Source organism: Gallinula chloropus, assembly GCF_964237585.1.
Source record: "Gallinula chloropus genome assembly, chromosome: 6".
Classification (NCBI taxonomy): Eukaryota; Metazoa; Chordata; class Aves; order Gruiformes; family Rallidae; genus Gallinula; species Gallinula chloropus.
The window spans coordinates 652,315-677,368 of NC_140091.1; the positions used below are offsets into that span (position 1 = coordinate 652,315).

The 25,054-nt window shown below is 53.9% G+C and overlaps 1 protein-coding gene across 1 annotated transcript in view; it reads left to right on the forward strand.

The window, feature by feature from the left end:
• Positions 1-25,054, forward strand: part of NEGR1 (neuronal growth regulator 1) — a gene marked incomplete at its 3' end in the record, with an annotated part of 199,670 nt that overhangs the window by 112,081 nt on the left and 62,535 nt on the right. Inside the window, exons 3-4 of the mRNA XM_084266054.1 lie at positions 9,108-9,233; positions 15,952-16,083. Of these exons, the coding sequence (XP_084122180.1) occupies positions 9,108-9,233; positions 15,952-16,083 (258 nt within the window). The remainder of the gene's footprint in view (positions 1-9,107; positions 9,234-15,951; positions 16,084-25,054) is intronic.

Consider the following 25,054-nt stretch of genomic DNA (forward strand, 5'->3'; position numbering starts at 1 on the left):
GATAACCTGTTGCTGGGCACGTTGGCAGTTAACTGGTTCCACAGACAAATACAGCCTGAAAGCTCCAAACTTCTCCTCTGACTTGAGGTTTCCACTCGTCCTGGTTTCCAGGGAGTTTCCTTCCCAAAGAAAAGCCTGATTTGGGCTGGGCCTCCAGCCATGAGGGGTTTCCTCTCCAAAACCCAAACCAATAGAAATGCAGCACTATAAACTTCGTATTGAAGTCTCCAAGCTGCTTACAGACCTAAGTTTTTGCTTGTGATGAGCTGGACCTTGGTACAACTCCTGTTACTGGCAGGAATTAAGTCCCATCGAGCTCTCTCCCGCCCTGGGCCACTCAGCCCCAGCTCCCCCAGCCTCTCCTCGTAGGAGGATGCTCAGGACCTTCATCACCTTCAGGGCCCTTGCCTGGGCTCCCTGCACTCTGTGCTTCTCTTTTCCAGGGGGATCAGCCCTGGGCCCAGATGTGTCTCCCCAGGGCTGAGCAGGGGAGGCTATAATGATAATGATAATACCAGTAACAGTAACATTTCTGTGTGGCAACTTTAATGCACTCTGAAAGTAAAAAAAAAAGTGTATCAAAGTTGAGCAGGCTTTTTTTAAACTATTTTTTCATGTTGACAGCTGATTTTACAGCTCTGAAAAGCACAATAATCTTTTTTATGGGAGATACCAGGGTGCAGCATGTTCAACTAGAACAGTGATTTTGTCGGGGAAAATCTTGTTCGTGATGTTCACGGTCGGTTCTGATTTTAAAATAAAGTGGTTTAGATGTGGTGATGGGAGATGGGCAGGGAGCTCAGCCTTGCTGGTAGGTCTGAGGGTGAAAGTGGTGTTTTGGTGAGGCTGCACCTCAAGTGCTGGGTCCAGCTCTGGGCTCCTCACCATCAGAAGGACATGGAGGTCCTGGAGCGAGTGCAGAGAAGGGCAACCAGGCTGGGGAAGGGGCTGGAGGGCAAATCCTCTGAGGAGCAGCTGAGGGAGCTGGGGGTGTTGAGCCTGGAGAAGAGGAGGCTGAGGGGAGCCCTTCTCCCCACCTCCCCTGCCCTGCCAGGAGGGTGCAGAGAGGTGGGCGATGGTCTCTGCAGCCAGGGGACAGGAGGTGGGACAAGGGGCAATGGGCTCAAGCTGCCCCAGGGCAGGGTCAGCTCAGCTGGGAGGGCAAAGTTCTTCCCTGGCAGAGTTGTGGGGCTGTGGCACAGGCTGCCCAGGGAGGGGCTGAGTCCCCAGCCCTGGGGGTGTTTAACAGAGGGGAGATCAGGTGCTCAGGGAGCTGGGTCAGCACAGGACAGGGGTGGTTGGGCTCGATGGGCTTAAAGGGCTTTTCCAACCTGATGATTCTGTGATTCTGTTTGGCAGAGCTCAGAGGGTTTATGTGGATGTAAATAAGGCAAAACTCTGGGTGTTTGGAAACAGTGCAGTGCTTTTGTTTCTCTTGGAGCATTGAAGCACACTGCTGTACAGTAACGTGTGGATTGGGCAGGGTGGCACACGGTGACTCCCCCCTGACTGACAGCAGGTCCAGCCTCGGGGGGATTCTCCACCATCCTCCCATTCTCAGTTGGGGGTCACGAATATTTGGCGTCTTCCTGTTGTGTGGAAGCTGCTGGCTGGGGGGTGTCCTCTCCCAAACCACGCAGAAGCAGCCTCAGGTTCACAGCTGGGCTGGGGTCAAGAGGAGCTGTGGAGCCTCACCAGCTCCTGCAGACAGGCACCTCCCGGGCTCATTAGCGGCTGCGCTGGAGCTGCTGCGTGGCCACCAGCCAGCGTAATCTCCTGGAAATAAGTTACATCTGTTTCTGCTAATTAATACACCTCGTGGTGCTCACAGTCCTGGCGCTTGGCAGTATTATTCCTTCTTTGTTGCTGGGAGATGGGTATTGATGAGCTCTGCAGATGGTCGGGTGGCCCGACGGAGCCCCCACTAGCTGTTCACACTCCCCCCTTTCACTCACAGATGGTCAAACATAGCACCACTCCCAAGAACCACATTGCAACCTGGGATTTCTCCTCTTTTTTCACCCAAAATCTTCCCTTTGATTAACCACCCTTTTCTTCCCATTTGTTTTGCCTCTTTCCTCTCCCACCTTGAGCGCTGGGTTGTGTCTGGTTCCTCACTCAAGTTGCCTCATCCTTCTGACTGACATAGGAAGAGCAAAAGGAGGAAAGAACAGGAAAGCAGGGTTTCCTTGCAGGGAATCTTGGTGCAAGTGCATATGCTGAAAATTTATGAAAACGCTGCAAACAGACTCATTTGTGGAGTGGAATATTTCCCAGCTGCTGGGGTTCTGATGACTGCAGACTGAGGAGTCGTATAGATTCTCAATTAGTGGCAAATGGAGTTCATCACTGCTTTTAATAACCCTCATAAGCACATCTTAATTTTTCTATGCATTTGTCATAAAAACTAATTATTATGTCCAAGCCATTAAGAGAAGAATAATAATCTATTTCTTATGTCATGTTAGTGATTTCTAGATACTATAGGAGCTAATGAGATCAATATGCATATTAGGAAAGCAGAGCAATAAGTTATTCTGTCTGCAGAGAGGGATCAGTGTTTCACCTCACTTTTTGCAGCATCCACAGCTGACAGCTCAGGTCACGAATGTCCCTTCTACAATTCTAAATGAGAAAGTATTCATTTAAATGTGTTTTGAGGGAAAAGTGCTTCCAAATTCCCTTGGGAGCTTCATTCTGCTCTCACCCGTGCTCGTTACTCTTGTTGCTTACTCGTTTCTCTAATCCACACACTGGGTAAAGGTTTATTTGCTGCTGTGTTTGGATTGTTTTCTGCCCTTCCCAGCTGCTGAGTGGGAGGTGGGAGGCAGAGGAGCACAGCCATGGGCTTAATCTGCCCTTGAAGCCCAGCACAGCAGATGCTGCAGCCGAAACGTGCCCGTAGGTCGGTGTCTTTGCAGCATCACAAGATGTGTGTGCACAAAATGAACACTTGGAATCTTATCAGACATTGACTTTCCACTGTGATGGTGTGTGTATATTCTAGCCATAATTAGTAAATTCCACCTATTTCAAGGATCTGGATGTGATGATCCCTAACAGCCGGGAAACAGCAGAAAAATTGGCAGCATCCTAATTAATGTGCTCGAGTTCGTTACTTGTCTCCAACTGGGATGTTCCAGAAACGTGTGCTGTAGAGGCTGATTTCTGTCATGGGAGAGAAGATCTTCCTGGGAAGTCACTGATAGCCATTACATGTACAGTTTTTCAGGAGCACCAGGTCATTTCCATGCTTTTCCAGGGCCACCTTTCGGGCAGGACTGTGGCATTACCTGTGTGTGGCCGCAGGGAGTGTATGGTGGGGACACAGCCTGTACCTGATCCTGTTTTGGAAACACAGAAATGATGCAACCTGCTCAGTGCCACTGTAATAAGACTTACAGGCATCTTCTACTGGATTTTATTTAATTTCCCTGCTATAAAACCTAGATTAAGGAAGAGCCCAGTCAATTAGCAAATGAACAAAGCACATACTTAAGAGAAAATCACTTAATCTGCACTGTGTAAGTCTGGAAAATTCTCCATCTTCTACCGTGTCACGGTCCAAATCCTCCCTTAGAAACACTGCAGAGCCCCTGGTGAGAGTCCTCCAAAGGAAACAGAACCACACAGGCTTCATCTGCATCCCTTTGGCACAGCCTGGGGAGGGTTTGTGCCTGGGGAGGGTTTGTCCCCAGGGAGCTCGTGGCAGTACGGTGGGGCTTCCACAGAGCTCCCTGCCTGCTGTCGGGATGGTTGTGGAGCACGGCACTAGGGAGGAACCATCACACCACAGAGTCCCTCACTCCCTGCCCATAACCCTTGTCTGGTATGTGACACAGACACCGTGACCAAGCAGCGTGCGTTGAGAACTGCGTCAGCCCTGGCGTAGTCTGGGTGTGATGGTGGGGGCATGAAGCACTGCTGGCCGGCAGCTCCAGAGCTGCAGAGGAGAACTGACGGTGTGGCTTTGTCCCTTGGCTGATAACATCCAGCTCACAGGAAATGTGTTTGAAGGAGGGTGTTGGGAGTGTTGTTGGAAGGAGCAGACTCCTGCTCCCTGCATGGGAATGCCAGACACGGTCCTGTCCTGCCTGTGCTGAGTGCCACAGCAGCAATACCAGCAAGGCCATGAAATCAAGGAAGCCTCCCAGGGCTGTGCTGGGAGGGCACCACATTGCCCCCCGCCCCTGCAGACCCCATGGGAGGCTGCTGCCTGCACGGGGAGGGGGGCACCAGGTACCCAGAGCAGGTACCCAGGGTGGGCGGCTGCTCCCGGTGAGGCCAGTGCCCTGCTGAACCCCCGATGCCCAAAGGGGCTTTGTGGGCTCCTCAGGGAAAAGGGGTTTGCTCCTGAGGCTTGGTGGCTTTTAGCAGTTCTCCTTTGATGGAAGGTGAATAATCCTTCTGCAGCTCAGACCCTAAACAGCATCTTTTGTGCTCGGGCACCGCGGAGCTGCCGTGTGCTTTGCAGGGGGGCTCTGGAGTGTGGGGAGCGACGGATGCTCTGCAGGCTCCCTGCACGCTGCCAGCTCATGGAGACACAGAGCTGCTTGCACAGGGCAGCCAGTGGGCAAATTCTTCCTGGTCTGAAAGAAGCAGTCAGTGGAGCTGCTGGAAGCAGCATCTTCTCCCCCCTCACACAGTTTATTGCCGAAGTGTGAAATGATGGTCGGACAGAAAATCAAGTTCTCATTGTGGGCAGGGGGGTGGGGGGTGCAGCCCGGTGTTCCAGCTGGGTGTCAGGGACCCTGGAACACAGGCTGGGTCACTCTCTGTTGGAAAGGGAGTGGAGGTTCAGCTAAGGCAGCGTGAGGGGTGAGGACGGTGAGGAATCCTTAGATTCTGGTGCAAAAACCTCTCTTGCCCAAGTCCAGCTGCAGCACTTCTGTGCTGTACTCCAGTTCCTCCCACAGTTCCCATTTGTTCTGCTGGGACTGGCTGTGTTCTGTGTGTGAGACAGGGCTGGTCCCAGTGTGCTCTGCAAGGGGAGTGGGTGCCGTGTGATGTGGTAACTGCCTTACAAAAATGTCCCTCAGGACTCGATTGCCTTTACCTCTGTGTCCAGCCAGACGTGCTGCAGTCTCCCTGCTACTCAGGCTTTGATGGCAGCACATGTCGGGTCACAAGATGGGTTTGCTTATGCCAAGGGCACAGATTTCTACCTGGTAATTCTAAATCAGGAGGGATGTAAAACATCCTTCCCCACATTCCAGAAGCAGCAGCAGCTGGAAAGGCAGCTCTGCCCTCAGTCACCCCACTGTGCTGTGGGCTTTACTGTGCTGCATCATTTCTCTGTGTGTGAGTGTAAGTGGGAGTGTAATTCCGTCCTTGAAGCTGTGAAGTGAGACCCAGCACTGAACTACCTCTGAGAACAGGGGCATGTGTAATTCCAGGCCGTGGGGGGAAGCAGGAGACAGAGACCCAGGGCCTCTCAGCATCAGTCAGCCAGGGACAGGGACTCTGGCCAAAGCAGTCTCTCAGAAGGCAGGGGAGAGGCAGGTTTGGTGAGCCACTGGTGGGGGATGGATGGGAAACTCTGAACACAGACTGGAGGTGCTGCTGGATGAGGCAGCAGGTCCCTCCTGCAGAGCACCCATTTGTACTGACAACAGATGTGGGTTTGGAGAGGGAATGAAGAGGAGGTTCCCCTAGTGCTGCTCCAGAGGGAATCGCAGGTGGGTGTGAAGCAGCACCCCCATGTTTACCTTGTTCTGGCCACACGGGTGAGTGGTACTTCCAACCAGGCAGCACACCATCCCCATCCCTCCACAGCTGCCCACGGCAGGAGCTGAAGGGATGCCAGGAGCTGAAGGGATGCCAGGAGCTGAAGGGATCCCAGGAGCTGAAGGGATCCCAGGAGCAATCGGCTGGGTGATGGGAACTGTGTGGGGACAGAGCAAATAAAGCTGGGTAAAGCAGGGTCTGCCTCTCCACGCGGCGCTGGCAAGACCCCTGGGAGGCTGTTGTACCTCCTGCTGACATCTCAGGGTGATTCAGGTGTTCCTCAAAAGAGAGCAGCAAACACTGTCTAGGAAGCCTTATGAACATTGGGCTTACGGCGCTCAAATCATCTGCAGAGGAAGGTGAAGAGGTGATTTACCACCTTGTACGGGTCCTTAGTCATAGGAAAGGCACTTGATAGCAGGAGAGGTGCTCATTCTGGCAGACAAACCCATAATGAGCTCTGCTTTCTGAACGCTGAACTGAGGGGATGCAGTCTGGAGCTCAGATGCTCTCTCCAGGCAGCGAGGGGGTATTTAATTGCTGAAAGTGCTTGCTGGACATGGCAGTGTGAGCATCCCCCAGGACTGCCTGGAGAGCACCAGAAGCCTTCTGAAACACAGGCACCAGCCAGGCTACTGGGAAATGTTCTGGAGCCTGTGGCTACCTGGGTTCAGCCTAAATTACCCTCTGCCACCCCTGGCCACGTAAAGTCTGGAAATCCTGAGTTCTGTTCCGCTCAGGCGCCGTGCTGGAGTGGCTACACTGGATTTGAACCCCTCCAGGGATGGTGACCCCACCACCTCTCCGGGCAGCCTGATCCAACACACTCCAGCCACCTCCTGTGTGCTCAGCAACCAGCTTCAGGCAAACAAACATCCCCTGGATAAATAGCATTAGGTGTCAGGGGTGGAAAATCCCTCTGTGGCACTGCTTCAGTAATGCCAGAACAGGAGCAAATCTCTCTCTTTCTCTACCTTCAAAGGTGCAGAACCTCGGATAAGAAGTTTAATGCTGCTGGAAATCTTGTGCTGTAACATTTACTTAATCTGGAAGATGTTTCCACAGTTCCAGGTAGACACAGCATCAGTCGATGGGATGGATTTACTCGTGAGCAGAGCTGCTCTGAGTTATTTGATTCCTCCCCCTGCCTTTCTGGGAGCCTGTTGGTTTGTGAAGGATAAAGAAATAAGGAGCTCAGGTTTAGGAAGATATTTTACAAATATTGTAGGGTGGTTGAAGCCACTGTGTACACCGGGGTGCTGAGGATCTCCTGCTCTGATGGGGGTGTGGAGCTCGGGCTGGGCGACCCCTCACCAGCTGCCTTTAGAGGTCAGCTTGGTTTCCACACAGAAAGGAATAAGAATTCTGTTTCCACACAGAAAGGAATGATTCTTATTCCACACAGAGGAGTAAGAATTCCTTTTGATGGTCTGTCTGTGCTGTACATTTAGTGTGGGCAGGGACGGGCTGGGGGACCCCAAGGCAGGGTCCTGGCATGGCACAGCTGATGCTGGGGGCATGTAGGACGAGGCTGTTCATGTTCCCCTCTGGACTTGTGCAGAAGGAGCTCGACTCACAGGTTCATGGCAGGTTTCTGCAGAGAAATCTGATTAATAAATCATCTCTTGGAGTGGAAAGAACTGCTCGGTGTGTTTGAGTGCCTAGAAGAGCCCCACAGGTCGTGGGATGAGGCAGGGCAGAGCAGGCTGTCCCCTTTGTGAGACCATCCAAATTCAGAAATACCTGTTCAGGTACAAGCCCACGAGACCCTCAGAGGGGGCTGGTGCTGAGTGCCACTGCTCTGGGGACCTGGAACAGCTCAGCTGTCCCCAGACCTTTGCTTTCCCTCCAGACAATGTTGCTCTGCTAAATAAAAATACTGTATGTAGAATCCCAGAACCCCAGCCTGGTCAGGGCTGGAAGGGGCCTCAGAGCCCATCCAGTCCCAGCCCTGCCCCAGCAGGGACACCTCTCCCCAGCCCAGGCTGCTCAAGACCCTGTCCAACCCAGCCTGGGACACCCCCAGGGATGGGGCAGCCACCCCCTCCCTAGGCACCCTGTGCTGGGGCATCACCACCCTCAGAGGGAAGAGTTTCTTCCCAATATCCATTCTAAATCTCCCCCCTTCCCATTTAAACCCATTCCCCCTGCTCCTGTCACTCCAGGCTCTGCTAAAAAGTCCCTCCCCGGCTTTCTAGACCTGCCAGTGTCTCTGCCATGAGCCAGCACTGAGAACTTGGGGGTTTCCACGTCAGTCTGACTCCAGCTCGTGTCTGTGACTGGTCAGGCTCTGGTCAGGGAAGGAGCAATGTTTGTCCAGAACTCACTGTACCTCACAGAGAGCAGCGCTGCTCAGAGCCATGGTGGGGCTGAGCCTTCCTCCCACACCCCTCAGGCCCCTGTATCAGATGAGCCCTGTAACGAGATGTGTTTCCTTAGACAGAAATCCCCTCTGGAATCCTTTCCTCCCTGGGTAACATGACCAGAAGCCAAGCATTCCCATAAGGAATTGTGCAGACATTAGGCATTAATTCCCTTTAACACTTGCCATTGTTTTCCATCCAGGTGCAGCTCTGTTCTCCTCTGCCCAGCTGCACAGACAGTGTGGAAGTGGGGTGTAGGGAGGAATTCTGCTGATGAAAATGAAAGCAAAAAGACACCTTATCTTTTCTTTTCTTAGCCATGGTGCTGCCTTCAGCCTAAGAGCAGCACAAAGCAAGAGAAATAACTGTGTTTCAGTGTTCTCCGTGACCGGATCCGACCCCAGTACACACGGGGAGGATGTCACAGGCACCATTCTTTTTAAAAGTACAAGGAAAATTGAATGTCATCCTCTTTACAAACTGTCAGGAGCTGGCTGAACCTCCCCTCACACGGGAGCAGCCGTCAGCAGCGCTGCCGGAGAACTCGGCACAACGCGGAGGAGACTGCGGCGCCCGTCACCGGGTGTGCGATCCCTGGCCCGGCTCAGGGGGAGCTGCTGGGGCCGCACCCCAAGGAGGGGATTCATAGACTCACAGGGGCTGGAAGGGACCCCCAGAGCCCATGGGGTCCCACCCCCTGCCCAAGCAGGGTCCCTAGGACAGGTCAGGGCTGGAATCTCTCCAGAGAAGGAGACTCCACACCCCCTGGGCAGCCTGTCCCAGGGCTCCCTCACCCTCACTGGGAAGAAGTTCTTCCCCACATTGGGGGGAACTCCCTGTGCTCCAGCTTGAGCCCATCGCCCCTTGTCCTGTCCCCACAGGCACTGAAAGGGGCCCCTCATTTCCCCCTGGAAATAGTTCAGTGTCTCCACCTCACGTGTTTCCACCGGTAATGGCAACGTGGGGGTCCCAGTTCTGCCCTGTTCCCCTCACAGCTCTCTCCTTCTCTCCTTCCAGTCTCTCCGAAGATATTTCGCATCTCCAGTGACCTGGTTGTGAACGAAGGCAGCAACGTCACCCTGGTGTGCCTGGCCACGGGCAAGCCAGAGCCTTCCATTTCCTGGAGGCACATCTCTCCGTCCGGTAAGCCCCAGTACCTGTCTCCCAGAGCTCCCAGCAGCGTTTTGCTGCTGACTGGTCCTGCGTTTTTGGGTCCCAGCAGCGCGAGAGCATCCCTTCCCCTGCCCTGCCACGCGTGTGCCGTGCTGGGCTGGCAGAGGGGAGAAGTCCTGCACATGCCAGCTGGGATGAGCGAAATCCAAACTGCTGCCCTGACACAGGGATGTAGAAGTAAGGGCACCCTAAAGAGAATTCAGTTTTTCAGCCCTAAATACAATTATATCTCTATTTTGAACAGGCTGCAGATGTTTATTGAACAATTCCAGCTAAAATCTGAACAAGGAAGTAGCCAGGAACACACAGGGCTGTCTAGAACTGGGGAGGGGAGGGGAGTTAAAAACATGAACATGAACATAACTGCCATTGAATCACTATGCCCTGATGCAGCATGGCTTATCAAAATGGTTTTATTGAACAGATTAAATTATATGCATCAAAAATTGCCAACAAAACGGCATCTTAGAGCAGAGTTTCTGCTTAATGCTCCCATTTATCCTGCCAAATCCTCATAACATTTAGAGGGAAACACTGGGAGCATCTCTCCACTGGTTGACTTGGTGTGGAGCCACCTGGGCTTGGACTGGTCCTTTGATGGTGCCCCACCAGTGAGCACTGGTTTGGCAGTGAAGCTCTTCCCATTTTGGAAGGTCCTTCCACTGCTCTGCATCCCATGTCACTGCAGGGCAGAGCAGACTCGTGGGGTGTCACAGCCACCGCCGTGCCTCGTGGCCCCGAGCAGTGCTTGGCTTTGCTAAGCCAGGTCTGCAAAAACCCAGCACTAACTTGTGACCTTTAAGCCAGTGACAGTGGCTTCTGCCTGCAGTGCCCCCCGAGGGACTGGGGGAAAATTCAATTGCAGCAAAAAAAAAGGATTTTAACTAAATGTCAAATACAGTTTTATTGGAAACAGTGGTGCTGCTCCAGAGTGACGGCTGAAAGCACTGGGCTGTCTGCAGAAAGGAGCTGCTCCTGTTCTCCTGGAGAGCAAAACAAGCAGGAAGGGAGAATTAGTGCTCTCTGCCTGGGGAGGAATTACATCCTCTGCATGCTGCTTGCAGAGGAAACCTGAGATGCTTCTACATCTGCCTGATGTTCCTTTGTTGCCTGGTACCACCCAACCTCACGGTGTCCAGCTCCAAACCTGACAGTGGGTGAGGTGGGTCCAGCCATGGGGTGTCCTGTGGCAGCCCCTGCCTGTCTCTACCTGCACCCCCCATGCCTGCCCTCCTCCGCCCCACGTCCCGTGGCCCTGCTCCCGCCCCAGCCTGTGCTTCTCTGCACCACATCCTTGTGTGACAGCCGTAAAAGCCCTGTTACTCACAGAGTAACTGCTCACTGCTGCTCACGTTCAGCAGCAATGGCCATAGGTGGGCATTCAGAGCCAGAACAGCACAGCCAGGGGTGCCTGTCAGTTGGGGGAGATGCTGCCCCAGCTGAACCCAGCATGGCCAAGCCACAGGTGGGGCAGGACAGGTCCGGGCAGAGATGCTCTGACATGCCTCAGTGCTGAGGACTGGCAAACTCATTGCAAATGCTACCTTGCAGGGCTTGCATCGGGACAAACCTGCTTGAGCTGAGGAGTGAGCACCAATGCAGCTGCTGTAGTATCACAGAACCACAGAACCCCAGCCTGGTCAGGGCTGGAAGGGACCTCAGAGCCCATCCAGTCCCACCCCTGCCCCAGCAGGGACACCTCTCCCCAGCCCAGGCTGCTCAAGGCCCCGTCCAACCCACCTGGGACACCCCCAGGGGTGGGGCAGACACCCCCTCCCTGGGCAGCAGGGACGTCCCTTGGTGTCCCCTGGCTGACCAATGGACAGAGCTCTGTCCCCACTGGGAGAACACAGGATCCAAGTAACATTTTGCCCAGAGATCTTGTAAAATGTGATGGAAACAAACCGAACCTGCAGCATACATCCTGGCCAAGTCAAGAAGAATTCCTCCATTCCAGTAGCACCCTACCAGTTTGGAGCCCAGGTGCCTGTGCTGGTGTGCAGATTGTTACCAGTGGCACTCAAACCCAGTTAAATACCAGTTTGGCAAACTGGGATTTATTAGAAAACAAAATGCAAGAGAGTTGGAAACAGCAGATTTCTGCAGCAGTTCCACCTGCTCACACTGCCTCCATCGACACACAAGCTCCACGGGCACTTTACCACCTCCACCAGCGTTCCCCTGGAATTCCCAGTGGCACTAAGGAGGCTCACATGCAGGCAGCACACCCCGAGTGCAGCACTAAGTTATATTAACAAATCATATTTAGAATATTTCAGAATTGTTTGTCAAAGCTGCTCCTAAAAGATAAGCAGCTGAAATCTCTGCATACAAATGATTCAATGTAGACTAATTCCCAAATATTATCTGCTTTGCATCAGCACAGCCTTTGCTTGGCTAAGGTCGGATTCCTTTTTTTCCCAAGCAGGAGATAAAGTGAACCATTAATAGGAACAAAAGTAAAATGTATTTAGAGGTGATTTTTTAACTTGGTACATAAATTATTGGCCTGGAGTCTTTATGTAACTCCAAGTCTTATGTAAATGTTTCCACTATATAAATATTCATTGTGCAAAGCCATTATGTGAGTCCTCAGAACCTACACATTCCACAGAGCAGGGTGAGGATCCTGGGGCTGTGGTTTGTAATCGGGAGGATCTTGCAGTGTGGAAATGTCTCCTGAACACATCCCAGGCACTGTGGGGTTTCTTCTGGCGTTTAAGAGCAGTTTAAGCGTGAAACCAGAACTAAACTGCTGCTTGGGACAGGCTTGCTGGGAATCATAGAATCCCAGCCTGGTCTGGGTTGGGAGGGACCCCAAGGGTCCCAGAGCTCCAACCCCCTGCCACAGGCAGGGACACCAACCTCCAGGCCTGGAGCTACACAGGGATGCTCGTGTTTGTTCAGTCCAGTGCCCAGGGAATGGGGACACTGAAACATTGCTGCAAATTAAACAAACCCCCCCAACTGAACCCTAACCCCATAACCCACAGTCCAGTGTGAGGGCGCTTCCATGAGCCTGGCAGGACTGCCATCCTGACAGACCTCTCACTCAAGCTGCTTTGCCCCAGGAAGCTCTAAAATCTGTGATTTTGGCTTCCTGGCTCCCAGGTTTGGGTCTGCAGAGCCTGGAGGACGTGTGACAGAGCCCTGGGACAGGCTGCCCAGGGGGTGTGGAGTCTCCTTCTCTGGAGAGATTCCAGCCCCGTCTGGACACCGCCCTGTGTGCCCTGTCCTAGGGACCCTGCTTGGGCAGGGGTTGGACCCCATGGGCTCTGGGGGTCTCTCCCAACCCCTGCAGCTCTGTGACTCTGTGACCTTTGGGGCTGAGCTGGTGGTGCACTCAGCAGCAGCAGCTCCTGGCCCTGCGAGCCGGTGATCTGCGTGGCAGCGATGTGCAGCCACCTTCCCTAAGTGGGGCTGGATTTATGGCTGCGCTGGACCAGAAGTGAAGCCAGTTCCCTTTAGGAGTGGAAGCAGCAGCATGTGAAGTAATTCCATGATTTACCCTGATCAGCAGTGACAGTGACGTGCCTCCCCGATGCCATCATTACTCATCTCGCCCGCAACAGCTTCATTACGGCGCGATCGCTGTGCTCCTCGTTCAGGTGAAGCATTACTGGGCTGAGCCCAAACATCTGTTCCTCCCAACCGAGCTGGAAAGGTTTGGAGATGAGCCAGGAAACCTTCAGAGACAGACCAGGGCGGGGATGATCAGTGATGGACTGAGACAGTACAGGATCAGGATGCTTTTACGGGTGTGGAGATCAGCAGGGGGCTGCACCCCATCGCTGCCTGCTGCCCCTCCTCTCCGTGTGGCATCTGCTGACAGTGTCCTGGGAAGGGCAGGGATGTGTTCTCTTTGGTCCTGAGCCACTGGAGAAATCTGTAGAATCCCTCCAGGCTGCGTGCTTTGCTGCTGGCTTCAGAGGTCCGTGATGCACCAGGACTGGCATCAGCTCAGCTTCATGCTCCCCACTTCCCCAGTCCTGTTAGGGTCTTCACTCTCTACTGGAGGATGATGTGTCTCAGAGGTTGGGTCATAAACACTAGTCCTAAGCTTTGAAGGACAGGGAGCTTTCTCTTTAGGAAGTCCCACCTGACCCTGAGGAGGAACTTGTGTGCTGGGAGGGTGGCAGAGCCCTGGGCCAGGCTGCCCAGAGAGGTTGGGGAGTCTCCATCCATCTCTGGAGCCATCCCAACCCCGTGACCCTGGGCACTGTCCTGTGCAGCTTGAGGGGACCCTGCTCTGGGGGGTGGGACTGGGGCATCTCCAGAGGTCCCTGCCAGCCCCACCAGTCTGGGAGTCTGGGATTCTGTGAACTGGTTTTGTGGTTCAGCAACTGGGGCTGTACTGCAGTTATTTAATGTCCTGGTGAATGAAAACCCCACCCCCCTTGGCTCAGATAAAGCCCTCAGGAGTTTTCCAGAGCTATCCTGGGCTTGCACCAGATTTTTCCTCCTCCCAACTTCCCTGTAACTCCAGGGGAGGGAAGTGCTGCCCTGGCACAGCTCATCCCTCCAAGCCCTCAGACCCGCTCCATATGGTGGTGGGTGCACGTGCTGCACCTGGTGCCAGGTGCCATATGTGTGGTAAGAAGAGGGAGTTTTAATTGTGTCCTCTCCTGAGGAGTAACAGGTGTGGTGGTTTGTCAGGCATCGTGTGGCATGGTGGTAGCAGCAAACAGGCATTTCAGGCTGTTGCCCAGGCGTGGCTCCCCTGGCTGCACAGGGCATCACAATCCCATAACCTCACCCTGGTTCTTACCTGACACACAGGAGAGTTTTGTGGTTTGTGCCATTTTCTTGGCATGTGGAAGTCCTGCTGGAAGGTCCCCACTCTGCCCAGGCTCTGCATCCTTCTCTGCAAAGCAAGGGAGAGAAAACTTCCCATGGGATTGCTCCAACCCGGCTGAGGTGGCGCAGGACAGGGGCTGGGATGGGCACAGCAGCAGTGGCCTTGCTTGCAGAAGGGGCTTCTTATTTTGCAATTATTCATACCAATAGCATGGGAAAGAAAGAAAAAAAATCATTCTCCTGCGATTTCTCATCTCCCATACATGGTTTCCTTGTGTTTTACGAGTGTTCAGCTCACCATCATCCCCTCATCCAGCCTTATCTTTCCCCTCTGCATGGCCAGTGCCTCCCTGGGCTGGTTCCCGTGGCAGGCACGGCACCCTGTGCTGGCTACTGAGTGCCAACTCACTGGTGCCACCCATGTGTTGAACCCTGGGCACTGGGGAACATTAATCCAGAGGCAGATAAGCAAGTGAACTCCCGTGCGGTGACGGGCGGGAGCGCAGTGCTGCTGCTCCCTCCTCCCTCCCCAGTCTGGGTCTCTGTGATTGCTCCAGAAGTTGCAGAGTTATTAACTGTCAATTAAAACTTGTCTGGCCTGGAAGACACTTTGAGCAGGGATTTTTAACCCCTGCACCTACAGTTGGCAGGCTGCACAGTCATCACTGCTGTGATATATTAAGATAAAAACCACATGGAACTTCTCCTTCTGCCCATCTTTGTGCTGAATGCCTCCTGAGGGATCTGAACCAAATAATGTGCCCCCCATCTGGAGCACGCTGCTCAGGAGGCATGGAACGAGGAATGCTGAGCCAGGGAGCAGTCAGCGTTCATCCAAAGGCTATCCAAGTGCTGGGCCTGGGACAGCTGTGGGACTCTGTGTGCTGTGTCTCTGGTCAGGCAGGGCCTGGTTAGCTTTTCAATCGTGTAATTGTTGTGGCTCTCTGAAACAATTAATGTTTCTGGTTGTGGTGCACTGAGGACTCAGATACACCATATTTCCCCTTGATCTTCATCCTGGTGTCCATCCCATGGCCTCTGCCTGTTTCCATCAGCACTCACACCCTTGTTCCTGTGCTGAGGGGCTGGTTCCATGGGCTTGGGTCCTTCAGGAAAGGAGCACTGGTATTTGATCCTTAATTAGCACAATGAAAAGTTTCTTGGGGTGCAACATACCCACAGTGAGCCTGAAAGAGCTTCTTCCCCCAGGGCAAGACAGGGGATGACCACCCACCTCACCCCATGGGAGCCCATCAGAGGTGTTGGGATGCTGGTGCCCTGCAGGACCCCTCTGCCCCGGGACATCTCAATCTCAGGTGTGGGGGCTGAGAGCCCCAGGTGATGCTGTTTAGCATCCTTAGGGGCATGTTCAGCTGGTTGGTGGAGCCTACAAGGCTGAGTGGTTATTGAAGAGTGAGGGCAGCTGTGATGGGCTGGGCTGCTTTTTATGGGCTGGGTGGGCTGTCTCCTTGGTTTGCTCTCATTGCTGGCTTTGCTTCTGAGGGCTGTAGCGGGGAAGATGTCCATCTTGGTGCAAACCATGAGCCCTAAGGCCAGGTTTTCCCTGCAGACCATGCCTTACATGCTGTGAAGCCCTCCAGGTACAGAGCTGCCTTGGCAAGCTGCTCCTGGGGAGCTGGGGGGAGGCTGGGCTGTGGGGCACGGTCAGGAGAACCCTGGGCCAGCCCCAGGAGTGTGGGGAGGGGGGTTGCAGCCCAGCATGGAGCTGGGGCCGCTGAGCAGAAGCTGCAGCGGCTGCTTGGCTCCCCTTGGGTGTGTGTTGTCTGCAGCAACACCCACCCCCCCTGCCCCAGCTGCTTTTGGGGTGCTGCTGAGCCCTCAGGCTCTGTGTGCTCAGCCTCCAGTGATTCCTTTCTGTGTTTCATTTCAGCAAAGCCCTTTGAGAGTGGGCAGTACCTGGACATCTACGGCATCACGAGGGACCAGGCTGGGGAGTACGAGTGCAGCGCCGAGAACGACGTCTCAGTCCCAGACGTGAAGAAAGTGAAAGTCACAGTAAACTGTAAGTCCTGCTGGTTTTTAATGGCTCAGTCTGATGGAGAAGAGGGATGTGACTTGGAAGGGAAGCCTGATGCAGAGGGCTGCTGCTTAGGGTGGCGTTGTGGTGCGGCTGGGTGCTGTGTGCCGCTCGGTGTGTGAGCCGGTCTGCCCAAACGAAGGGAAAAGGGTCTTGAGCTCTGAGTCCTCCTTGTGTCTGCTGGGGGTGGGAGTGCTGGGAGCTCGGGGGGCTTTGCAGCTGGTGTTGCAGCGCTGGGACTCTGGTTTTGGAGTAGTTCTCTCTGAGTAGTTATCTGAGTAAGTCTGGAGGTTGTTGCCTGTTGGTTTCTGATTGTCTGCTGCAGTCGTGCAGCAGTGTGAGGAGATGAGCAGCTCTGTGAGGTTCTGCTTGGGTGATGGGTGGTGGTTGGTGTCTGTGGCAGTTGGAGGTGTCCCCAGCCAAGCAGGCAGTTGATTTGTGCAGCTGCCCTGGTGTGAGGCACAGCGGGTTCTGCCGTAGGGACCTCGGTGGAGGTGGGAACACCAGCACCCACCAGGGTGGCTCTTGCCACCTGCAGCCCGTGGGGTCTGACCTTCCAAGAGCCTCTGGCTGGGGAGATGTTTCTGACACAGGACTGGCTTTGGGTAGTGCTGGGTATGGTACAAGACCTTCAGAACAGGGTTCTCTTCTGCCAGTGTGTACAATACCAAACTGTGAGGGTAGATCCTGCTTCCCCTCTGCTGCTGGTGTGTCTGTGCCCGTGTGCTGGGGCCACCAGTCCTTGGTGACACATCCCCAGGATGGACTTCAGCCCTGGAGTGGCTCGAGGGGCTCGTGCAGTGTCTGTCACTGTTCTCATGGCTGCTTTGCCTGCGTTGTTGTGTTTCCACCTACATCAGCTCTGCTGAGTTCCAGAGAGCCAGCAGTGCCCTAAAGCCTGAGGGCTGTTGGGGGGGAACCAGGATGGATGGTGTCCTGTGGAGCAAGTGACTGCTGTTTGCACAGCACGTTGGACTGTCAGGAGGAGACGTTGTGCAGACACTTGTTTCGGTGTGCCCTGGGTGGGGGGCTGTGACATGCTGGGCTCTGGGGCTCGTTTGGGGACCAGCAGGAATGGGGAGCTGGCTCTGCTCATGATTTAGCAAAGGAAATACTGTGGATGTGGTGTTCCATGGCACAGGGAGCTGAGGAACAGGGAAACGTGGGGCTCTCAGTGTTCATGGGAAGGGCAATGTGGCTGAGCCTGTTTGGGGTTTGCATAGAAAAACCACAGAGGAGGGGGTAAGCTCCTGGAATCTCTTTACTTCTGAGCCAGCAACTAGACCTGTGTGAGCCCTGGTGCATGAAGAAGCATCACCTGAACTGCCCAAGGGCAGACCTCAGGCTTAGTGCACCGTGCAGCATGTGCTCTGCAGCCCTTTGCGTCAAAGCTGGATCCACACCTGACCTAAACGTGAGGTTTGAGGGTGGGAAGGGTCAGCTCTGGGGCTGGAGCTGAGCAGTGGGGGTTTGTTTCTGCTCCAGCCCTTGGCCCTTCCACCAGAGCCTGGCTTGGGACGGGATGTGTCCTCCCTGAACTCAGAGCTGGGGTCCTGATCCAGCTACCAGGGCTGAGCCGGCAGCATCCTCGGCTGCAGCGTGGATGTGACACTGTGCTGCAGAGGGGCAGTGCCCAGGTCTGGGGGGGGATGTGCAGAGGACGTTATTTGGTATTTCTTACAGCTAAAGAGAAAACTGGTGGGGGGAGGGGGTGAAGCTGAAGCAGTGTAAAGCTAGGCTCTGGCTCTGACATGGACCAGCCTGTGTACGTGACTGCTCTGTCCCCATCAGCTAACTGCTGACGTGCTTTGCTGGGGGTTGTGGGCTGTGCCCCAGCTGGTTCAGCACAGTGAGGAGCACTTGGAGCATCTGCTCCCTGCTGCTGATGCTCATCCCTTCTGACCAGGCAGCAGAATGGCTCGTGGTGCTCAGAAGGGAGTCGTGCGAAGTGGCTGATGCTGGGAGAGATCACCCTGTCCCATGGGCGCCTTGTTTGCACTGGGTGGGATGTGTTGGGGTGGCTGATGCTGTTGGGGTGAGCTCTGCTTCCAGCCCCTCGGTGTGGGCAGCCCCACTCACGGAGGGGTGTTGTGTGTGTGATTGACCCGGTGAGGATGATGCCTGTCTGCAGTCGGAGCTGGCCTGGCAGGGCAGCTTTCCATGAGGAAAAGCCAGGTATTCCCCTAGGAGAGCTGGGGTTTGTCTGCTGGGCACTAGTTACCCTTTAACAAGCTGATCCCCCTCCTGTTTGTGTGCTCTGAGACCAAGTGATCCCTGGCTCAGGGCTGCGTCCCTCCGCTGCGCCTTGTGCTGTGGCACCTTGCACGGGGTGCCCGGCGCGCGGGACGCTGGTGGCACAGCGCTGCATTTGTGTGACTGAGATCCCTCAGCTGCTGCTCCTGCTGATTTTGAACCCTGTCTCGCTGCTATTAAAAGGGCTGTTCTTCACTGCAGGCCTGATAAGTGTAGAATAAATCAAGGTTTTATTGTGCCCAGCTAATAGAATGTATCAATGAGCCCTGGGCGGCTGCGGTGGCTCTAAGCATCGCTCTGACTGTGGATATTCCTGGCACACGGTGGCTGTTCACTCATCCAAGCGTGCACAAGAAAATTACCAGGTTTAAATTACTTTCTGAATTCTGGGTTTCTTGGCTGGGCAACTCCCAACCACACACAAACACCCGGCTTGCTGCCTGCCCCACCGCTCAAAGTACCACGCTGATGACTTCACTGGCAATTTCTCTTCCTTTACACTCCTTCATATTGCATAATCTAGGATTTCTGATTAATTTATGTCTGTCTCCCATAATTTCCCTTTAAAAATGGTGGCCTGGGAATCAGTGATGAGTTCTGTGTGCCTGAATCCTGGAGGGATGGGGGGCAAATGGGCAAAAGAAGTGGAGGCTGCTGGCTTATGAAGAGGGAATGCTGTGCCAAATCAAGTTAAAATAGATAAGATGTAATCCAATTTCATTTCACAAGTAAATCTTATTAACATTTTCCATTACATTTCATAAAGCAAATAGTGATTTATAGATGATTCTCTTGAACCCCACTTGAAATGAAGCAGTGGCTGGGTTAGCAGGACTTCAGAATGTCAGTGGGAACCGTACGTGTGGCAGGGCAGCTGGCTGGCTGCTGGTTTATTACTGCCATCCCTGAGCATGTTGAAGGCATGTCAAATTAATAAACCTATAGGAGTATTACAGGCAGTACTCAGTGCAGGGCTCTCCAGAAGCATCGATGCCACGCTGAGGTGAGGAAGAATGAGAGGTGTGTGTATGTTAATGTGTCTAAAGTCATCAGCTGCCTCCTTAAACATGGACTTTGAGTGGGGCTGCACCACAGCATCCCATCCTTCAGGTAATGCCCACTAAGGGTCTGGCTTGCTGTGGTTGTACCTTCATCAGCTCTGTTGAAGCTGGAGCTTGCAGACTCTGCTGAATTAAGATCCGGTGGCTCTGGAGATGAAAAAAGCCACTGAGGTGAAATTAACAGACACAAATTTAATTCCAGCCTTTCTGAGCCCCATCATGCTGCAAATTGAAGGGCAGGTTCACCAGTGCCTACTGGGGAGGTGAAAATTACAGTTCCTGTGCCCAGGAAGCCCAGCTGGCACTGGGAAGCACTGGTGTGGTCTGGGCTGTAGGTCTGGCTGCCTTGGGATTGTCCTGGCAGCCAGGACAGGGCATCTCTTCTGAGCCAGGACTCCTGAGTGGTTTTTCTGCCAGGAGCTGCTGTGAAGGGAGCGATGTGTAGTGCAGCCTGGGCTCAGCACCCAGCACCTCTCCTGCCCCTGATGGAGAGAAGGCTCCTCCATCATGTTTTGCATCTCTTTGTGTGGATGTTTCCCATCAGATCTTGAAAGTGCTGCAAAGGAAGAGGGGGTGGGAGGGCTGTGGGACAGCCTGTGGTACCCCATATACCAGCCCCTGAGTAGCTGGTGTTGGCCCAGTGTCACGATCCACAGCCAGCTGGGCTGATTTGGCAGAGGTTGAAGCCCCTCGTGTCCAGCTGACCCCTGGTTGCTCTGGGTGGGCTTTGCTCCTGGGTGAGGTTCAGTTGGGGGTTCCATCCTGACCAGGGCTTCGCTGTTCTCAGGGACAGAATTAAGGCTCAATGCAGAGTTTTCACCTCCAATAGGGGTGGTAATGAACCCCTTCACCCCCCCAGCCCCCAAACAGGCCAGGGCTGGTGGCCAGCTGAGCTGACAGAGCAGCAGACCCATGGGCACGTCTCCCAGACAGCAGGAAAGGAGCTTTGGGCCAAGCCCAGCTTGTGTGTAGTGGGAGCTGTGGCCAGGCACTGCTGTGGCATCTGCTGTGCCAGAGCTGATGCCCTGACACCCTCTAACCCTAACGAACCTGTTGGTGGTTGCTCATCTTCTTATCTTCCTGGTGCTTTCAAGGGCTTGGAGATAAACGGGCTGGTTTGGAGTTCTGGGGATTGGAGATAAACAGGCTGGTTTGCCATTCCCTGAGCCTGCTGCCCTCCCCTTTTCAGAAGGGGGTTCGTGGGGCTGCGTTAGGCACTGGCCCTGCACCTCAGCAGTAACACAGTACCTCTGCGCTTGCTTCACCACCCCCTGGCTGCAGTTTTCAGGTTTATCAGGCCAGCTGGGGTTTATTTCAGTTTGGTTTATTCCAGTACTTGCTGCATTGTCCTTTCCTGAAGTATAAAACATTAATTGTGGGCATGGAATTGGTCAAACCGGTGTCTGGAATGGTTGTGCCTCCCTCACCCTTCCTGTGCACGTGTTTCATGCTCTTCAGTAAAGCACCTGAGTTTGAGTTGGGGTTTGGATTCCTCTCCTGCTGCCTGCCTTCATCAGGTTTTCCCTTGCCTGTGGTTCTGGGTCCGTGTGCTTGGAGCTGGTGCTGCATCCATCACCCAGGGGCCTCAGCCAGGCAGGGTTGGGAGTCCCAGGAGCAGCTGGGAAAGGTGCCTCCCTCGCAGATCCTGTGCCCCCTTCCTGCTTGTGTCCTGGCTGGGCAGGGTACTTACGCTGAGGGGTTTTATGGGAGGAACCTGTTTCTGTCTCATGTGCACTTTAAGCAGCGTGTTTGTGTTTTGCTTGGCCAGGTTAGGGGTTTGCAGAGCAGCCTCTCATTAGCATGTCTTAGGAGCCTGCCTTACTGTTGCTATGGCACTTTGCATAATGTTATGCAGAATCCTCTGATTTTACTTTAAAATCAGACATACTGTACAAGCCACTCTAGCCTAATTATATCTGTAACCTTAAACCCACTGGGGAAAAGCATTGTGGGGCTCAGGGGTTGTTTGGGGCTCCTCATACCCGGGCACACATCACTGTGCCTTCAGTTTCCTGGGGAGCACCGTGCTGGGAGCTGCTGCTGCCCTGCAGAGAGCCAGGTGAGGAGTTCATCCCAGACTCAGCACAGGGAGCTTCTGCAGTCAGGGTGAGGGTGTTCTGAAGCAGGAAGGCAAGGCCCAGGTATCTTCTGAAGTTTGGCTTCTCCTCTGCTTGGTGCCAAGTGTGACATTACTCGGGGCAATTTGCTGGTGTGACTCCCACATTCTAATATGACAGAGAGGAGGAGTCAGGGGCTTCTGGCTAAGCCCAGGTGAATAACCCTGCTCCTCTCTGGTTTGAATAGCCACACGTGGGCAGCTTCATACTGATATCCCTGAGGAGAGTGAGGACTGGGGGTAAGGTCAGCGTTGGCTTTGGGAGAGCAGGAGTCTCTGTATTGGAGAGACCAGGGAGCCCCCGTGAAGGTGTCTGGAGCTGCAGGGGCTCTTCTCCAATTGAAACAGTGTGTATGGTGTGTCAGAGTGTTACTTGTTGTGGGTGTCTCTGTTTGGGAAGGAACATTCTTCCCAGCAATGGCAGTGACAGGACAAGGGGCAGCGGGTGCAGCTGGAGCAGAGGAGGTTCCATGGGAATGTCAGGAGGAACTTTGTCCCTGTGAGGGTGACAGAGCCCTGGGCCAGGCTGCCCAGAGAGGCTGGGGAGTCTCCTTCTCTGGAGACATCCAAACCCTCCTGGATGTGTTCCTGTGGGGTTTAGTCTTTAGCTTCTCCAGGTGTCACTTTGATGGTTGCTCTGCAGAGGCTCCGTGCACATGTACCTCTCAATGGCTGGGGGGAACTGGGGCTGCTCAGCAGCTGCCAGCTGCTCTCTGGTACTGTGGGATCAGGGAATCCTTAGATTAGGATTAGAGACTGACCTACATGTTACAGCTTTAAACATATGAACCTCAGCCAGATGGACATCATCAACCTATCGTTGCCATCCCTGAGAAGAGCCTGGCTCTGTCCTCCTGATGTATTTATAGACATTTGTGAAGTCACCCCTCAGTCTCCTCTTTCCTGGGCTAAAGAGGCCAGCTCCCTCAGTCTCTCCTGATAAGGAAGGAGTTCCACTCCCTCCATCTTGGTGGCCCTGTGCTGGAGGAGCTCTCTGTCCTCCTTAAACTGAAGGGCCCAGATCTGAACACCACATTCCAGGTGGGGTCTCACCAGGGCGAGGGGGGGGGGGAAGGTGCACACCATGGACTTGTGTGGTGGGTCTGCAAGAGCAGGAGATACCCCTGCCCAGGCATCAGCTGTGTTCAAAGCATCATGTCAGGCTGCCTCATGTCCCTGAAGTGTTCTGCTTGCTTTGGGCAGAAGCTTTGTCCTACCTGCTGCAGACCTGGGGAAGGGATGGTGTCCTCCCTCTGCTGCTTCCCACCTGCAAAGCTGCTGCAGGAGGTCCCAGCTGGAGCTGTATGAACACTGGGAAGGGTGAGAATAGCACTGCTCCACGATGGATTGGTGGGATAGCTTCTGGAAGGAGTGACACCAGTGGGGGAGGACAGAACTGTTAGTCCATGGAGACCATCTCTTGACTCTTTCCCTTTTATTGCTGAATATTAACCCAGTTCAAAGCACCAGCTCCTGCGCTGTGCAGATGCTCTGGGGCACTGGCTGCAACTCCTACCCGAGCTGCTGTTGCAATTAAGAAGACAAAGGCAGGCCTTTGGAGGGGCAATGAAGAGGACATCTCTCCAGCAGCACACAATGCAGCCCAGAGTGGAGCAATAATGCTGTAATTAGGTTTCATATGGCTGGGTGAAATATCTCAGAGGAGGGAGCCGCCCACTCTGGCTGGGAGAGACGAGCTGCTGGCGGCGATGGGAACGTGGCTTGTGATGTGAGTGGCAGAGTTTGTCTGTGGGGCCAGGCACCCAGGGAGGAGCTGCTAGCAGAGTACTTCAGCTGAGACTCAACCAAATAGGAGCAGGGTCGGGACCTTTGTGTAGGATCAAGAGCTCTCAGGAGTCTTCTGCTGTCCTGTAAAATGGAGACTTTGACGTGCCCGGTGTAATCAGAGCTGGGGCTTGCTTACTGAGGGGGTGTTTATTGGTTTTGCTCATCATTAGACTTCTTATTTACTTAATTTGCATGCTGTTCTCATGGGTGAGATCCCCTGTATGACTCACACGATGTCCTGTCTCATAGTGATGCCTAATGAGAGGCTTCTACCCATTTGGTACAGACTGGTGGTCTCGTTAGCGCCATCTCCACTGATGGGGTGGGGGAAGAACGTGGTCGATGTGAAGAAAATCCCTTGCTGCTGGGGAAAGAGACCTCTTCTGAAAGTGATGTTTGTTATTTCATGTCCTTCAGGTATTTTTATTAAGGCTTCAGGAGTCAGATTAAAACAATACAGCTCGAGCCTGCGACTCGAGTGCAATTTGGCTCCTAAATTAACATTGATTTCTTTGGGCGGTGCAATAGTTTACTCTGAGGTCTGCAAACTGCTGCAGAGTTACTGCATCTTTCTGGAGAGTGGCGCTCATATTGGAGCGTGACAAACTGGATTATAATGCTCCTTCATGTAGCTGGCACTGTGCTGCCCCAGCACATCAGCACGGGCTTGGCAGCGTGAGAGGAGAGCTCGTGTTTGAAGAGTATCAGGACGTCCCTCTGACAGAGGAGAGTGTTTTTCAGCTTAGAGAAAATCTCAGCCTAACTCTGTCAAGCTTCTGCTGGTTTTGCTCGTTGGGTTCCCCCCCCCCAAAGTGATTTTGGGGGAGCTGCATCCCACGTTAGCCAGCACAGACGTGTAGGGACAGCAGCCTGTCAAGCCAGCTGCCTCTCTGTGCCATGAAGATCTCGGGCTGACCGGTGGCGTGGAGGCTGCAGGACATGGATGCTGCTCAGCTCCAGGGGTGGCAGAGGAGATGCTGCTCCAGGCTGGGACCAGCTTTGCTTTGGATGGGAAGGGACTTTGGAGTTAAGAACACCAAGTGCTCTCCCTTGGCTGTGTGAGGAGCATCTCCAGCACCCAGCTGTGAGCTGGGTTGAGGAGTTGGGGACCCCTTAAAGCAGGTGCAAACAGATCCCTTCAAGCACACCTGGGACACTGTGTCTGGCCTGGCTGTTCAAAGGTTGCTGTTGCCATCTGGATTCTGTTGTTTCAGAAGCCTGTGGGTGCTGCTGGTCACTTGTCACTTCTGCAGTGGTTCACTCTGAGGCCTGCCACGATGACCTGTTTGGAAGTAATCTCTGTTCCTTTCCCCCAGGAAAATGAGTCCTTGGAGTAGAAATTCCTGTAGTAATTTGCACACAGAATCCTAGGGGTTGGAAGGGACCCTGAGAGATTATCGGGTCCAACCGCCCTTTCACTCTGCCAGTGGCTGCAGGTCCCTGTGTACCAGCAAGTGTTCTTCACGATGCTTCTGCATCTCTGGGAGCCTGTGCTGCAGCAGAGAACAGGGCAACCATGGCAAGGTCCCCTAACGTGGGTGAGAGATGCTGGGAAGGATGTGCTGCTGCTGGCCAGGGCACAGGCAGGATGCAGGGTGCAGCAGCTCCAGGCTGCTGGGGCTGGCTCAGGAATTCGCAGGTGGGAAATATTAATGAATGGAGCTGGGGGTTGTACAACTTCTGCTGACTTGTCTGCTTGTGCTGTTGTTTTAAAGTCCAAGTAAGATTCTGCATGCCT